The following is a 16295-nucleotide window of genomic DNA, read 5'->3' on the forward strand; positions in this document are numbered from 1 at the left end:
ACACGAGTCGTCGCGATTAGTGGACAACAATGCAATATAAAGTAAATTTTATAGCATTATAATAATGCTATTAATTTACTTTAATTTAAATAATATTATCTGTTGTTCGATATTTAATTGTTTCTTTTCAAATTCTTTTTAATTTCTCGACGCGATAAAAGTCAATACAGTATTGGTCGAGATTACATACACGGCAGCCTGTGCGATGTCAAGTCTCGACACGTGGCAACTTAGTGTTTAATAACTTGGTATAGTAGTCCAAATAATATTTTCAAACGAACATTAACAAACAATTTTGAAAAAAATACAATACTACTCATTTTTGAATGGGCCCCACAGTGGATGCTGACTATTGAAATAATAAAAAGAGGAGTACGTTTTTGGTAATAAAATAAAGAAAATATATAGGTTATTGATTGATGTGAGATCTCTACAATGGAGGGTGGAGATGTCGTGACGCTGGTAAGTAACAAGTCGGAGACCGTTGGATGCATTCACACGGACGGTGAAGATTGGGAAAAAGGTTTTTACTGGGAGGGAGATATGAGCCGTGGATCTATTCGCTCCTGCTTTTATTATGAGGGGAGCACAAATAAAGGAGATAATGGGAAGTAGCTAGTATAGAGAGAGAGATAGAAGAAAGAGAGAGAGAGAGAGAGAGATTAGGAAGAAGATGGATAGAAACAGAGAAGCTAGAAGAGTACCACCCATGGCGGCGGCGGCTACCGGAAACGCCTTGTCACGGCGGAGACATAGAGCCGGAAGTTTCAGAGATTCTCCAGGTTTGTTGTTAAATCAATTTTCTTCTTCAGATCTGAGAGAAACGGTTTGATTTTGTGATTGTTTTGGTTACAGAGGAGGAAGGTCCGGTGGAGTTACAGGAGGCGGCGAGGCTGAGAGATCGAGGAGGGAGTGGGAAGAAGGAACGAGATCGGGAACGTGATAGAGAACGAGATCGCCGGAGTAAAAGGAGCAGAGGAGAACGTTTGATGATGGTTCACGGCGGCGGCGACGAAAGCTCGGAAGGGAGTGTCAACGACGATGAAGAATATGACGACGGGGGAGCCACGGTGGTGAAGATGCATCCTCCTCCTCCGGCGAGTAGTATCTCCCCGGCCTCGTTCTCATCGTCTCTTTCGAATCATCATCACAACCAGAGGAAGAACTTTCCGCCGCAACCGACGAAAAGTTTCAGATCGCCGTCTCCTTTGCCGGCGCAGGTGACTTGGAAGGCGGCGGCGGATGAGATGATCGGAGTATCGGTTCCTAGAAAAGCTCGGTCAGGTAGAGAGGTGGAAACTACAATAGAATCATCTCTCTCTCGCTCGCTCATCAAATCTCCTTTTTAATTGGTTTATCTTATTATTATCTTCTTCTGTTTTGCACAGCTTGTACAAAGAGACCACATGAGTCATGGGCGTCAGGTTTACTTGCATCTTCTGGAGAGCACATCCACCGCCAAGTATCTGCTTCTCCTTCTCCTCCTCCTCCAGCTCCTACATCTCCATCTTCATCCACTGTTTCAGTTCATCGGAAAAAGATGGTTAGTGGGACGAAACAAAAGCCACTCCCACTCCCTCTCCCGCCCAAGTCATCATCTCCTCCGGTTGCTGCTGTTCAAGACGAGATAGAGATCGAGATCGCTGAGGTGTTGTACGGGATGATGAGGATGCCTCTCGCCACCACTTCAAAACAAGAATCCGAAGGAGGTGCAAAAACAACTGTGGATGTCGTCAACTCCAAAGTATCCAATTCTCAAACCCTTCTTCACTCTTCCACCACCATCAACGGCTCCTATAATGCCACCTCCATTGGTAAACTCCTCTCTTTTCATAACACGATCCCTTCTTGTTTTTTTTTTATCTCCTCATTTTTTCTTTTATCTCTCTCTCTTTGGTTTCAGCTCCTAAAAGAAAGAAGCAGAGGCATGTCAAATACGACAACGACGAGAACAGTCCCAGCTTACCATCACGAGCCCTTAAATCCGAAGCAGAAGCTCCTTCCGCTGATCAGCTCAAGAGATCAGGATCCGCTGAAGAAAGCAGCTCGGTATTGGATTCGACTAATCCACAGGCCAGAGACAGCACAGCAGCGTTAGATTCGAGATCAGCTGAGAAAAAAGAAAGCGATATGTCCAAAGAGGAAACAGTAATGCCGAAAGTTGAATCTTCTTCCTCAGGAGTTAGATCGGATGGTGACGGAGCTACTACCATTTCTGGAGCTAAATCGTAAGCACACGATCTTATGATCTATAACATTAAATGTGACTTTTCTACCTTTATTCTGGTGCTTAGAGACGTATTTTCTTTTTTTTTTTTAATCATGCAGAAGCTCACTGGAAAAAGAGAAGTTTGAGATAGATCTGATGGTAAGTTTCAGCTTTTCTTTTTTTTTTAATTTCCTCCATTTTTTTAATATTATCCAAATTTTATTTTTAAAAATCGGTTTAGGCCCCACCGCCGGTTAGATCGTCATCGGAGAGAGGGGTTGAAATTGAAGGTGTGGCAGCCGAAGCTAAACCTAAAGCCACGGAAGTGGAAACGGTGAGTGGGACCACCTACTTTTGTTTGGTGATAATATCCATCATTACTTTATTTGTCTTTTTGGGGGCTCTCTTTTCTTATCTTGTTCTCTCATCCCATTCTTTTTTAATTCTCTACCGTGTCACGTATGCATGATGAAAGCAGGAAGCTAAGCCTCTGCTCAAGGAAGATGGAGGTGGTGCGACAGTTCTCGAGTCCGAAGGGAAGAAGAGACCTAGAACGGTGGTGGAAACTGAACCTCATAAGCCAAACAAGAGTTGTGAACTTAAACTCGACTTGGATAAATCTGATCACGTGGGTGTGGTAAACAAGCATCATCATGTTCAGAAACAGCCACCGCAACAACAAGTATTTGTTCCAGAAAAAACAGGTAACTAAAGCCATTTCGTTTTTCTTGAGTTTCCAGTCTTACTCTTTCGCAAGTTTTTTTTATTCCCTTCTCTGAATTTCCAGCTCAAGCTAAGCCTTTGCCTATGCATATGTCAATGCCTGGCTGGCCTGGGGGTCTTCCTACAATGGGGTATTCTTTTTGTAAACTTTAACAATTGGAACTTTGTGGAAGTCTCTTTTTTTTTTGTTTCACTTGAATTAATATGATTACTCTTTGATTATTAAACAGATACATGCCGCCTACGCAAGGAATTGTCCCTACGGATACTAGTTCCTTATCATCTGCGGCAATGCAGGTAATTTCCGTTACTTTCCGATCGATTCAAAGAATCCTCTCTACATTTATTTACTGATTTTAAATTTTTGATCTCTTGCAGCCTCCTCCGCATTTACTTTTTAACCAACCGAGGCCTAAGAGATGTGCAACACACTGCTATATCGCTCGGAATATTCAATCTCACCAGCAGTTCACAAAGATGAATCCGTTCTGGCCTGCAGCACCAGGCTCATCTCCATTGTATGGGACCAAGGCCAGCAATCTCAGTCTTATGCCTCCCACAGAACTCCAAGGGACTGTTTTGGGAAGAAGTTCCAATCCTGCTCCAGATAAGAACTCTAAATCTACTTCCAAAAGCTCAGATACAGCTCAGAGAAATCATATTTTGCTTCAGCAAGCTCTACCTCAAGGTGCAGCGAATAACATCATGGTTAGTTTGTTTATTGTCGTCTAAGCATGCTTTTTTTTTTTGTGCACAGTCTAAGCATGCTTCTCATATCAAGTTTTTGTCGTCATTCTTGCAAGCTGATTGTTTTTCTTTCCTTTTTTCTTTTATGATAGCATGGTCCGACATTCATTTTCCCCATGGGCCAGCAGCCTCATACAGCTGCTACAATAGCTGCCGCATCTGTCAGACCTCCTAACAGTGGTAACACAGCTTCTCCTGCTGCGACAGCTACTGCGAACTCCATGAATGGCTCTGCTTCAGCTTCTCAAGTTGGTGCCCCAACAATGACCTTCAGTTATTCGGGCATGCCAGGCAATGAAACGCAGTACCTGGCCATCTTGCAGAATAATGGCTATCCGTTTCCAGTCCCGGCACATGTTGGTGCATCATCTGCTTATAGAGGAGCTCCTGGCCAGCCGATACCATTTTTTAATGGTTCGTTCTACCCCTCCCAAATGATCCAGCCTCCATTTTCTCAGCCACAGAAGCAGCAACAGCAAGCTGGTCAAATGCTCCAGAGCCATGCTCCTAGCAACCAGAATGGAAGTGTTTCTACTGGTTCCTCAGCAGCACAAAAGCATCTGCAGAACCAACAGTTGAGGCCACCGATAAATCCCGGGAACTCCCAAGGATTTCCAACTCACAAAGTTCAATCCCAGCCTATGAGTTTCCAGCAGAGGCAACCTAGAGAAAATGCGACTCAACATAGCGAGACTGTAGGAGGAGATAGCCCATCAACCGCTGATAGTCGGGGTTCTCGTTCAAGTGTTGCCTATGGCCAGAACTATGGTATGCAGATGCAACCAACTAACTTGGGTCTGATGAGTTCAGCAGCCCCAGCTGGTGGAGTTGTCGTATCCTCTAGCAATCATGGCGAAAAGAAACCACAGCAGGTTTCAAAGGCTGGTGGTGAATCGTTTCCGCCCCAGGGTTATGCCATGACGTTTGCGACATTCAACGGGGCTAATAGTACTCCTTCACTGAACATGTCAGCAATTCCTCAAAATCACGCTATGTTCCACAGCATTCCGGAAGCAGCAAGGCAAGGTTATCAAATGATGGCAGCGAATGTTGCTGCTCAAGCAGCCCAGCAGAAAATGAACTACAGTGCTCCTTCAGATGATGGAAAATCGGGGTCTAATACTACTACCAATACGAGGGAAGAACAAAGGAAAACGGGAGCAGCAACGGGGAAAACGAGTGGCCTGAATGGTGCGCAATCTATTGCGTTCTCTAACAAACCCGACTTGGCTGATACATCTGTTTCTGCTGTAACGAGTGGTAGCATCGTTGATACATCCCGTTTGCACAACCATGGTTCTACTCAGCCACAGAGTTCCAGTTCTGTCCTGACGTCTCATCAGCAGCAGCAGCTGCAGCATTTGCAACAGCAACATCAGCAGCAGCAGCAGCAGCAGCAGCATATGCAACGGAGTCAATTGCAGCAACCTTACACCACCATGTATCTCCAGAAGCAGCAACGGTATGCAACTTCAGTCGCTGCTTCTGCTGCTAAAACCAAAGGGCCTGTGGCGGCGAGTAATGGGAGTGGTTTCCCTGATCATAATATCTCTGTATCACCCGCGGGAAGCACTAAGTTTACAAATGCCAATTCAGGGTTTCCTCAAAACCTTGTCCAGTCAAGCAGCACTCAAGCACAGTCTCCTCAGTGGAAAAACAATTCACCCAGGGCATCAAACACTTCCCAAGCCCAGTCTCCGTCCATACTATCGCCATCATCATCTGCTGCCGCTGCATCGTCAGTAAGAAACGTATCGCATAAACAGCAAAGCCGTCCCCAGCAGTCGCAGATATCTTTTGCAGCAAACTCAAAACCTATGGCGTCTGGTTCGTCAATGCAGCAGGTGCAAGGAGGTACCAACAACCAGGCTCCGTCTCCACCAATGTTAGTTGGGTCACCTTCAACGTCTTCCGTCTCCAGAAGCGCGGGTGGGAGCCCAAGAACTACTGCTTCAGCTTCATCAGCTGTGAACAAAACTGTACAAGCATCGTCGACTACTCACTCATCATCTCAGCCGCCCAAGAACCAGCAGTCTTCATCCGCAGCTTCTCCTGCGGGTGGAAGGAACAACGGTCCTTCAGTTCTGGGGAACCCGACTACAAGCTCTGGATCCAAGTCCCAACAACAACAGCAACAGTTGCCAAAGCATGGGTTGCAGCAACAGTCCCAGCTTTTCTTCTCTAATCCTTATATGCAATCTCAGCATCAACATCAACAGCAGCAGATCACCGTACCTCCTGGTGGTTATTACATTCAAAGACAACAGCAACAGCCAGGTTCATCAGCTGCTGCTTCCACCGCCGTTTGTCATCCAGTCAGCCTCTCCGCCTGTACCATAGGAGCCGTTACCACCACTTCAGATCCAGCGAAAGCCATGGCTGCTGCAGCAGCAGCCAGTAACATGAAAGGAGGTGTGGGGAAGACGCAGCAACATCAGCTAGTGCCTCCAGGGTTTCCGTATGTACACGCGGTTCCCTCTGCGGTACAGGTAAAGCCCGTAGATCAGAAGCAGCAAGCCGGCGAGTGAAAGACCCCTTAAAAACCATTTGTGAACTTAAAAAGAAAAGAGAAAAAAGAACTCGAGTGGTTGGGAGTTCTGGTTATAGCTTGTGCCGGCGAAAGATGGACTTAGGACGTCAGGAGAAAGAAGCAGACGGAACAGACCACACGCAGTGATGGACAACTTTTTGGGAGTTCGGTAGGGTGGGGGATTGTATGCAATTAGTGTTTATATTATTCTGACAGGGAACTACGGTTTCAATTAAAAAGAAAAGACAGCTACTGGAGTTCTATTTTCTTTAAAAAAATTCCATTCATTCTTCTCGAGTAGGTTTGAGTGTTTTGTGTGGGTGATCTCTAGTTAGAAAAATGACAAGAGCTAACTAACGTATACTGACATGTTTCTTCTGTTGTTGGCCTCATCAGTTAGTGGATTATATGTTGTTAGGGTATGTTTAGTGGAATTATTATTGTATGAAGCATGGATTTACGATTCGTTCTCACGGGTCTATCTTGTATTCGGTCAGAATCAGATATGGTTACCAGATTATGTTGTTAATCTTGAATATAACAGAATTTTTGAAAGTATAGTCAAAAGACGGAAATGGTCTGGAAATACAAGGCTCACGCGTGCAAACTTTCTAAAAGACGTACAACCTTTACCAAATTAGCACCTGTATATTTGCTTATTTGCCTTTTTTCGTTTTCGGATTTTTATTGAGTGAATGGAGTTCAGATTCGAAGGAAGTATCAAAAGAATAATTATTGGGTTCATTCACTTGGGTGAACCTATATGTTTATTAACTAATAGAATTTAGTTATTTTATATTTAGTATTTAAAAAAAAAATATTATCAAATTATATTATATTGTTAAAATTAAAAAATAAAAATAAATAAAACTAATAGTAGTTGCAAACAAAATAAAAAAAAACTATTTTTAAACAGCAAAACAGTAAATCATAAACCCAAACTCTTAGGTAAATTATAAATCTTTAGGTAGTGAATAACTAAATGTTTAGGTTTACGATTTAGTGTTTTACTGACTGTTGAAAGTAATTTTTAAAAAAATCAAAGATTTATGACTATCCAAAAATTTAAGGTTTACCAAGGTTTTAGATTTACCAAGAATTTGAGATTTATCAATAATGTAAGGTTTATAATTCAAGGTTTAGTGTTTTGCCGATAGTATTTTATAAAACAAAAATTTTGTTGCAATTACTATTTTTTTTTCTTTATTTTGAAAACATAATATAACTTGAAAAAATATTTTATTTATCTTTTAAAAATATACTGAGTATAAAAGAATAACTTTTTATTAATTGGTGAACCTACGTATTGATCCTAGAGATAATTTCAATAATTACTCATCAAAAAATGTCTTATAAAAAAGTGGTATCAAAAATGTAGGGAACCCACTTTGCAAGATCCAAATGAGCTGGCGGTCCACCTATTGAGCTTTGTGGGCTCATGACTTTAACTCGTATTTATCTCTTTATTTCGGGACCAGGTATACAGTATTACCGTACATCTATATTTTAATGTATATTTATAAAATATCTCTAGTTAACAGTAACAGTTCCTCCAATATATGGCCAAGATATTTTTTATGCCACTAGCAAAGGAAAACAACCACAATTTATTTCCTTGACAAATAAATAACCAAGTTCTGTGAAAAATTGTTCCCTTGGTAATTAATTACACATGTAAAAGAAAAAAATTCAACTGGTAGGTCAACAAATTGTTCCCTTGGTAATTAATTACACATGTAAAAGAAAAAATTCAACTGGTAGGTCAACGTTTATTAAATATTCATATAACAATCAGACCGGTCCGAAAGGACAAACCATCCAAACTATTAATTGGGACATCTGAATTACGGAAACATATTTACAATATTAATTTTTGGCAAAGTTTAAATGGTTATTTTCATAGAATTAGATTAATATTGTATCAGTTATTAAAATATTAAGTATGTTATATATAGAAAATTCTACGATACAACTATTGCAATTTCCATTAGAAGTAATATAAATTTTATTCTTTATATATATATATTAAAATAATTTACTATATCTTCTAAATAATTCAGAAACCTTCGTAAAAGATTTTTAAAATTTTATTAAATTTTATAATTTAAATTTTATAATATAATTTTATAAGTCAAAATAAATGACTTTATAAATCTTTGTTATAGTTTTATAAGTTTTAATATATGATTTTAAGTCTTTTTATAATTACTTAAGAATAGTATGAATTCACACATAACTGGCTATGATTTGTTTATAGAACTGAAGATCTTTCAAAAATCAAGATATGTGAAGTTTGATAGCCTGTAGAAGTGCTTAAGTTTTAAAAAAAAATCCGAAGATTGTTATTAAAACACATAAATTACTTAGCGTATATTATTAATCATTTTGGTATTAGTCGACACAACTGAAAGAAGTTTTCCAAAATTAAAACTGATAAAAAGAAATTTGCGTTACACCATGTTACAAAAGATATTAAATGAACTTTCTATGTTTTCTATTGGAACAACTATGATTAAAAAACTTAACTACATAGATATAGTTGATGATTTTACGGAAAAAATACAAAAAAAAAATATATTTCAACAATAAAAGTTTCTATAAATTGTTTATTAAATTTGACTTTTTGTTTAGTATTATTTTGTGATCTTGATAAAATATATATAGAAACATAAATTTTAAATTTGGCTTGGAACTTTATAAACCGTTAGACCGGTAATCCAAAATAAAACATTAATAACAATTTACAGGAACACAACAATAAAACATGGTGTACTACTAGTAGTACTCATCATGTCACACAAAACAATATGATAAACAGCGAACGTAATAATGCAAAATAATTACAAACCACCAATCCCTATCAAGACGCATGTGGTTCACATATCACTTGATTTTTTTTGTGATTTCATGGGCAGTATCAACGCCAATATCCCTTTCGTGTATTTTTAACGTTGTTACCAATTACCTTACCATTACTATTAGCTTACCATATTTACGAGCAATGAATAACACCTCTGAAGAACAAAATTAGCATCAGAACCTTTTTCTTAAATTTATTATTTATATCATTGCATTGTTACAAAAAAAAAAAATCATTGCCCTTTTCAAACGTGTTGATTCCAAATACGGTTGAAAACATGTTTTGGACAGTGGTATACGCCTCCTCCAGTAAGGTCTCTCTCGACCGATATTTCTCTTGTATGCTTTTACAGATATGGGCTTGTATCAGCAGCGAGCAATTTCAACCTTTTTTTTTTGTTTCTCCTAACTTTTCTACGAACTAATTTCTATATGTTGATTGTTGATTTCCCATATTATTTTGCTGGATTCTTGTCCCTTCATAACTAGTGTTCTTACATATGAATATGTTTGTTTCAGCTTCTACTTTAGTTGTATAAAAAGTCGCTTTCTTCGGTCATTGTTTAATTTTCTCCATGACGAGATATAAGAAGCTATCAAACAATTTTAATCATAGTTGCTTTTTGGTGTTTCTTCCACGACTAGATATGAAGTGATTGAAAGGATTTAGATGTTTGCACAAATGCTTGAAACGTTATTGAATGCTTTTGCTTCCCAAAATTCAAAATCCTTAACGAGAAACATAACCAAACATGATTTAACATAGTTCTTTTCGAGTCAACAGCATAATATATATCGTCTTTTGTAGATAAAAAACGAACTCTTTCAAATTTTTATTAAAATCGTATAACCTTTAAACTTTGTATGTTAGTGGCTGAAGCCTTAAGTATTGTTAGTTTCAAATAAAAGGTATCGTTAAACCAGCATTGACTAAGGATCAAGTAGTACATGTTCACCATGTTTACTTTAATGTAGTATATGTAAACAGTTTCCAAATTAGTAGTATATTTTAAAAGTAACACTTGTTTTGTAGTATCTTTTTTTTTGAATGAATTGTTTTGTAGTATATATATATTTATATTATTGAATAGGCAAATCGCTCATTGTATTCTTCTGCTCTTTTTTTTTGTTTTTTGTTTCTTGTTTCTAGGTACTTTTCTTTGGATATGCTTTCAAGGGTGCAGATGCTACATGCATCTTTGATTAATGAGTTGTTAGATAAAATAAAACAAACGTAGACGTAAAAGCAAAAGAAACACAGAATAAATTAGAATGCCTTTTCTCAAAACAAACAAAACATAGAATAAATTTTAGCAAATCCAGAGAAAAATAGAAGGGTGGTTGATAGTTGATACATGATGGCTACAAGTAGGATATTCAAATATTCGTCGGTCAAAATTTATATATATATAAACCTATATTATTAGCAAATGGTGCCTATTGCCAATATTTATTTAAATATGTACACACATTCTTGTTACAAAAAAAAATGTACACACATTCTAATATATATAGCTATTTCATTAGGAATCAATTTGATCTCCTCATCCCCATCCCCTGATGATAACTCAACCAAACAAAACATGATTTATACTTGGGAATTTTCAAAATAACCAAAATAAATTTTATTAAAAGGTAAAATATGTAACCACATGTCTGTGGTCGGGTGGTAGCATGGCGTTCTATGGATCCTACGGGACCTGAATTCGAATCCGCCTACATTCACATTATCACAGTACGTGGCCACCGAAGCTTTCACATTCTCTCCGAGAAATGGTTTACCACCCTTTTTTTTTTAACTAGGTCCTATGGTCTTTGGTTTAAAGATCACACTGAGCAGGATTTTAGTAGTAGCGAAGGTCAAAAAAGTCTACAAGTACAATGTTCCCGTTGTCGCAACTCTTGTTTAAATTCCATGAAATGCGTGTTATCAATTAAAGGAAAATGCAATCATAGACCGGGAAGTAAGGAACTCCATCACCGCAACTGCAAGGAAGCACAGGGAGAAGTTCGGGAATTTGATGTCTTTATATATGGCTTAGGTAGCTTCGCTCAATTGTCTATGTTTCTAAGTTTCACCTTGCTTTTATTCCTTTTTTGCCAACATGTCTCAGTCTCTTTGGTATATTTCCATGTAAGATCAAACTTTTAATTATATGATATTAACAGTTATGCAAAAAAAATCCAATCATAATAAAAAAAATAGCAGCCAAAAGATTAAAACAAGGTCAGTATATTACAAAAAATAATCTCAATATTAATATATGAGATATTAATTTTATTTGAGAATTATATCACGTCATCAGAGAGGATTCTGATGGCTTATTTTCTGCCAGACTCACACCCTAATATAAAAGTCTATCATCACATACCTTTTAAAAGACCTTGACTTAGGAAAATGACATTCAATCTTCACAGGTAAATAGATATATCACTGGTGGTAAACTGGTAATACTAAAAAATGTGAACACTATTTTTCACCGTGTTACAAAACCTTTGTTGATATTAAGGAGAGTAATGCATGCACTAATCAATGCAATATATTAATTGTGAATACCAAAAATAATAATAAACTTTTGTTGGCAATATTTTTTTTGCTTCTTGTTTAGGTACCAATATAAATATAATACCACATTCACATCATATACTTACATACAAATGCAAAGTCGATGAAAAGAAACATTATATAATCGCACATCTTTCTCGTCATTCTCCAAGCACAGAATCTCATTCTTTCTTTTTTTTCTTCATTCTCACTCAGAGAAAATTCTGCAATATATATCGCCATGATCCATACCCATATCGCAGAGATCTTATGCGTCAAACCAAAGACAAAGAAGATAAAGACGCTGGAGGAAGGTGTGAAGGACAAGAAGACCAAGAAGACAATGAAGATAGAAGGAGAAGTAGTTGTAATGAAGAAGAACCTTCTCGACTTCAAAGACACCATGGCTTCTCTTCTCGATCGAATCCATGAGCTTCTTGGTCGTCGTGTCTCTCTCCACCTCATCAGCTCTCTCCAACCCCACCCCGGTATTCTTTCATTCTTTAACTCGACCCGTTTACATGTACATAGTTACAGAAACAGACCCATCTTTAAGTAAACTCTTTTGTTTCCTAGAATAAGATTTCTTCACTAAAGTTTTGCATATTATATTCATGATGAAACTGATGATTAGTCGGGTGTTTATGTGCTCTTGATTCTCTGTTATCAATTGGTCAAAATCAAATCGTGGGTTTCAAATCTTATAGTAATTTCAATCTGACCAGAGAAAGGATTAAAGATTAATTATAGCCACTCTAGTATACTTACTGTTGTTTTACATGTACTGTACATTTAAAATAAACCCTACAAGATTTCTTTTGTTCTATTTTTTTTTTTGAAACATTGTTCTATTTTAAGAAAGTAATGTTTTCATGTTTTGTATAATATAAACCAGCCAATGAGAAGAGAGGAAGACTTGGAAAAGCAGCACATCTGGAAAAATGGGTGACAAAGATAAAAACGTCAGTAACCGCAGAAGAAACCGCGTTTGGTGTGACGTTTGATTGGGACGAGTCTATGGGACCACCGGCTGCGTTTGTGATCAAGAACCACCACCGTAGTCAATTCTACCTTAAGTCCCTCACTCTTCGCAACTTCCCTGGCGGTGAAGGCGGTCCCATACACTTCGTTTGCAATTCTTGGATCTATCCGAGCCATAGATACCGCTCCGACCGCGTTTTCTTCTCCAACAAGGTAAACGCTATAAACGAAATTGGGACAAGTGGGGTTAGTAATAAACTAATAATATAACGCACTGTTTCGACCGAGGTACCAATTAAAATCTGGATTGCTCTGATTGTCCATGTGCCAAAAATATTCTTTGACCCCAGTCTCAATATTTCTAATTTTCAATTCTGGGAATTTTTTCTGTTTGGTTTTCTATTGTCCAGATAGGTAGAGGTGACTAATAATGATTGATTGTTATAGTTTAATGTGTACTGGTTGGTTAGTGGTTATATAAAGTATATGAAACATAATCATAATCCATATGACATAATCTTTAGTTAGTTATATTGATTGCAATATACAAGAGTTCTATCTTTACAAGTCATCCTCTCCTTTCATTGCAAATAATTTTCTAATTAAGAGAATCTTTTGTGTAACTCGGTAGGGACAACTACTAAAGTGATTGACGTTCTTTAATATTATTCTTTTGTAATTTTTTTTTATACAAATACAAAAGGCTTATCTTCCAAGCGAAACACCGGAGCTAGTTAAAGAGCTAAGAGAAGAAGAGCTAAAGAATCTAAGAGGAGACAAGAAAGAAGGAGAACTCAAAGAATGGGACAGAGTTTACGACTACGCTTATTACAACGACTTGGGTGCTCCCGACAAAGGTTCTGACTCAGCCCGTCCGGTTCTCGGCGGTTCACTTGAATTCCCTTATCCTCGCCGAGGAAAAACCGGCCGTAAACCAACCAAATCCGGTTAGTCAACTCAACATTCGAAACCATTACTTATATAAGCAAAACTCAATAGTTACTTGACATATACGTCACCCTTTTTTTTATCAGACCCTAAGTCCGAGAGCAGGCTTGCATTACTAAACCTGAACATCTACGTGCCGAGGGACGAGCGGTTTAGCCACGTGAAGTTCTCTGATTTCCTCGCGTACGCACTCAAGTCGGTGACTCAAGTACTAGTCCCTGAAATAGCCTCTCTTTGCGACAAGACTATCAACGAGTTTGATTCATTCGAAGACGTTTTTCACCTCTATGATGGTAGTATTAAGCTCGCTAATGGTCACACCATTTCTAAGCTCCGTGATATTATTCCATGGGAGATGTTTCGTGAGCTCGTTCGCAATGATGGAGAACGGTTCTTGAAGTTTCCCTTGCCTGACGTCCTCAAACGTAATCTATAAATTATAGTCTCATTTAAATAAACAGTTAGAGATTACACAAAAAAAATGCTTACAGACTTTGACATAGATGATTCATGTTGTTACAGAGAGTAGATCAGCTTGGAGAACCGATGAAGAGTTTGCGAGAGAAATGCTTGCTGGACTCAATCCGGTGGTTATAAGACGTCTCACTCTCAAGGTTTAACTTTCATCAAATCACTCAATTTAATTTTTTTCATTCGTATAAGATGGTCGTCCTAACGAATACATGGGCATTCGGACCTAGAACCTCTTAATCATTAAAAAATGTCAAAAATATAACCAAATGTACAAAAATTAAATTGCAGGATTTTCCTCCGAAGAGTTATCTAGATTCTGCAAAATATGGAAACCAACATAGTTCTATACGAAAGGAGCACATAGAACCACACATGAACGGTATAAGTGTACAAGAAGTAAGTATATTACACACCTTTCTTGTTTCACACGTAAAATCTTTCTTGTCATATCATAACTGTTATTGGCTTTGTTCTGTGTTATATAAAAAGGCTTTGGAACAGAACAAGCTATACATATTGGATCACCATGACGCACTGATGCCATACTTGACACTGATAAACTCAACAAACACTAAAACCTATGCGACCAGAACGCTTCTGTTGCTTCAAGAAGACGGAACACTGAAGCCTCTAGCCATAGAGCTGAGTCTTCCACACGCACAAGGTGAATCACACGGATCTGTGAGCAAAATTTTCACACCATCAGAAAAAGGCGTCGAGGGATCGGTTTGGCAGCTTGCCAAGGCTTACGCCGCGGTTAATGACTCCGGTTATCACCAGCTTATAAGCCACTGGTAATTAAATGGTGACACTGTAAAACAACCTAGTGATTTTGGTATGAAGTAACCGGTTATGTTATTATTTTTGTAGGTTGCAGACTCATGCAGTGATTGAACCGTTCATAATCGCTTCAAATAGGCAACTCAGTGTGGTCCATCCGATCTATAAGCTTCTTCATCCTCATTTCCGTGACACGATGAACATCAACGCATTGGCGCGACATGTCCTCATAAACTCTGATGGAGTTCTGGAGAGAACTGTGTTCCCTAGTCGTTACGCCATGGAGATGTCTTCTTCCATTTATAAGAGCTGGGTGTTCACCGATCAGGCCCTCCCCAAGGATCTACTTAAACGGTATGCATATAAAGACTTTTTCTGTTTCTTGTGACACAAGTAACGTTTGATTCTTGTGTAACAAGTAACCTTAAAATACCCTGTTCTTGCAGAGGAGTTGCTGTTGAAGATCTGAGCAGCGATAACGGCGTTAAACTTCTGATAGAGGATTATCCATTCGCAGTGGACGGTTTGGAGATTTGGTCAGCGATCAAGACGTGGGTGACAGAGTACTGCTCATTCTATTACAAGAATGACAGAACCGTCCAAACGGATACAGAGATCCAATCATGGTGGACCGAGCTTCGAACCGAAGGTCACGGCGATATACAAAACGAGTCATGGTGGCCGTTGATGCAAACCCGCGACGAACTCATCGAAACATGCACCATCATCATCTGGATCGCCTCTGCTCTTCACGCAGCAGTCAACTTCGGACAATACCCTTACGCTGGTTTTCTCCCAAACCGACCTACCGTCAGCCGTCGGTTCATGCCTGAACCGGGTACGAAAGAGTACACTGAGCTGGAGGAAAACAAGGAAGTGGCGTTCTTGAAGACCATCACGCCGCAGTTACAAACTCTGCTTGGTATCTCCATCATTGAGATTTTGTCTATGCATTCGACGGACGAGATTTACTTAGGGCAGAGAGATTCACCGAACTGGACGGCGGATGATGAGCCTTTAGAGGCGTTCAACCGGTTTGGGAAGAGTTTAGAAGTGATAGAGAACAATATTATAAGGAGAAACAACGATAAGAGGTTGAAGAACCGGACCGGACCGGTTAACATACCATACACTCTCTTGTACCCGAACACTACGGATTATACAAGGGAAGGTGGACTTACTGGTAAAGGAATTCCAAACAGTGTCTCTATCTAGAGACAGATCACTCATTGTTCATGTCATACCATTCACCAGGTTGCTCAGCGTGGATATACTTCTTAATTTGTATTACTTTCCATCATTATGTAAAGCTATTTGCATCTTAATTGTCCTAGTTTTTTCTAGAACAATGTAAATCTCCATTTCAATATGTTTTTGTGTGCTTGTGGAATGCATGATTCGTATAAATATATCAATTTTTTTTATGTCATGGTATAATATATTTTTAACAAAAAGAATAAAAAGTGTTATCATGTAGTATCATCACGAAATAAAATCTC

General features: G+C 38.5%; 2 protein-coding genes across 3 annotated transcripts; both read left to right on the forward strand.

Moving 5' to 3' along the window:
• The first annotated feature begins 559 nt into the window (after positions 1-559).
• Positions 560-6682, forward strand: LOC108811914 (protein TIME FOR COFFEE-like). 2 transcript variants are annotated; one of them, XM_018584028.2, is made up of 11 exons: positions 560-782; positions 856-1284; positions 1389-1814; positions 1904-2228; positions 2329-2368; positions 2451-2543; positions 2688-2913; positions 2997-3063; positions 3163-3229; positions 3311-3640; positions 3772-6682. In XM_018584028.2, exons 1-11 carry the CDS (start codon positions 674-676, stop codon positions 6205-6207), a joined length of 4548 nt encoding a protein of 1515 aa, XP_018439530.2. In that variant the 5' UTR covers positions 560-673; the 3' UTR covers positions 6208-6682. The 2 variants fall into 2 exon arrangements, with proteins under 2 accessions (XP_018439530.2, XP_056844022.1); XM_056988042.1 differs by lacking the exon at positions 560-782 and having other exon boundaries at positions 1152-1292.
• A 5039-nt stretch (positions 6683-11721) lies between these two features.
• Positions 11722-16225, forward strand: LOC108807735 (linoleate 9S-lipoxygenase 5-like). The gene is made up of 9 exons (XM_018579982.2): positions 11722-12101; positions 12509-12807; positions 13298-13541; positions 13629-13967; positions 14065-14156; positions 14305-14412; positions 14506-14810; positions 14887-15150; positions 15243-16225. Exons 1-9 carry the CDS (start codon positions 11855-11857, stop codon positions 16009-16011), a joined length of 2667 nt encoding a protein of 888 aa, XP_018435484.2. The 5' UTR covers positions 11722-11854; the 3' UTR covers positions 16012-16225.
• Positions 16226-16295: the final 70 nt, after the last annotated feature.

Source organism: Raphanus sativus, chromosome 6 (assembly GCF_000801105.2).
Source record: "Raphanus sativus cultivar WK10039 chromosome 6, ASM80110v3, whole genome shotgun sequence".
Classification (NCBI taxonomy): Eukaryota; Viridiplantae; Streptophyta; class Magnoliopsida; order Brassicales; family Brassicaceae; genus Raphanus; species Raphanus sativus.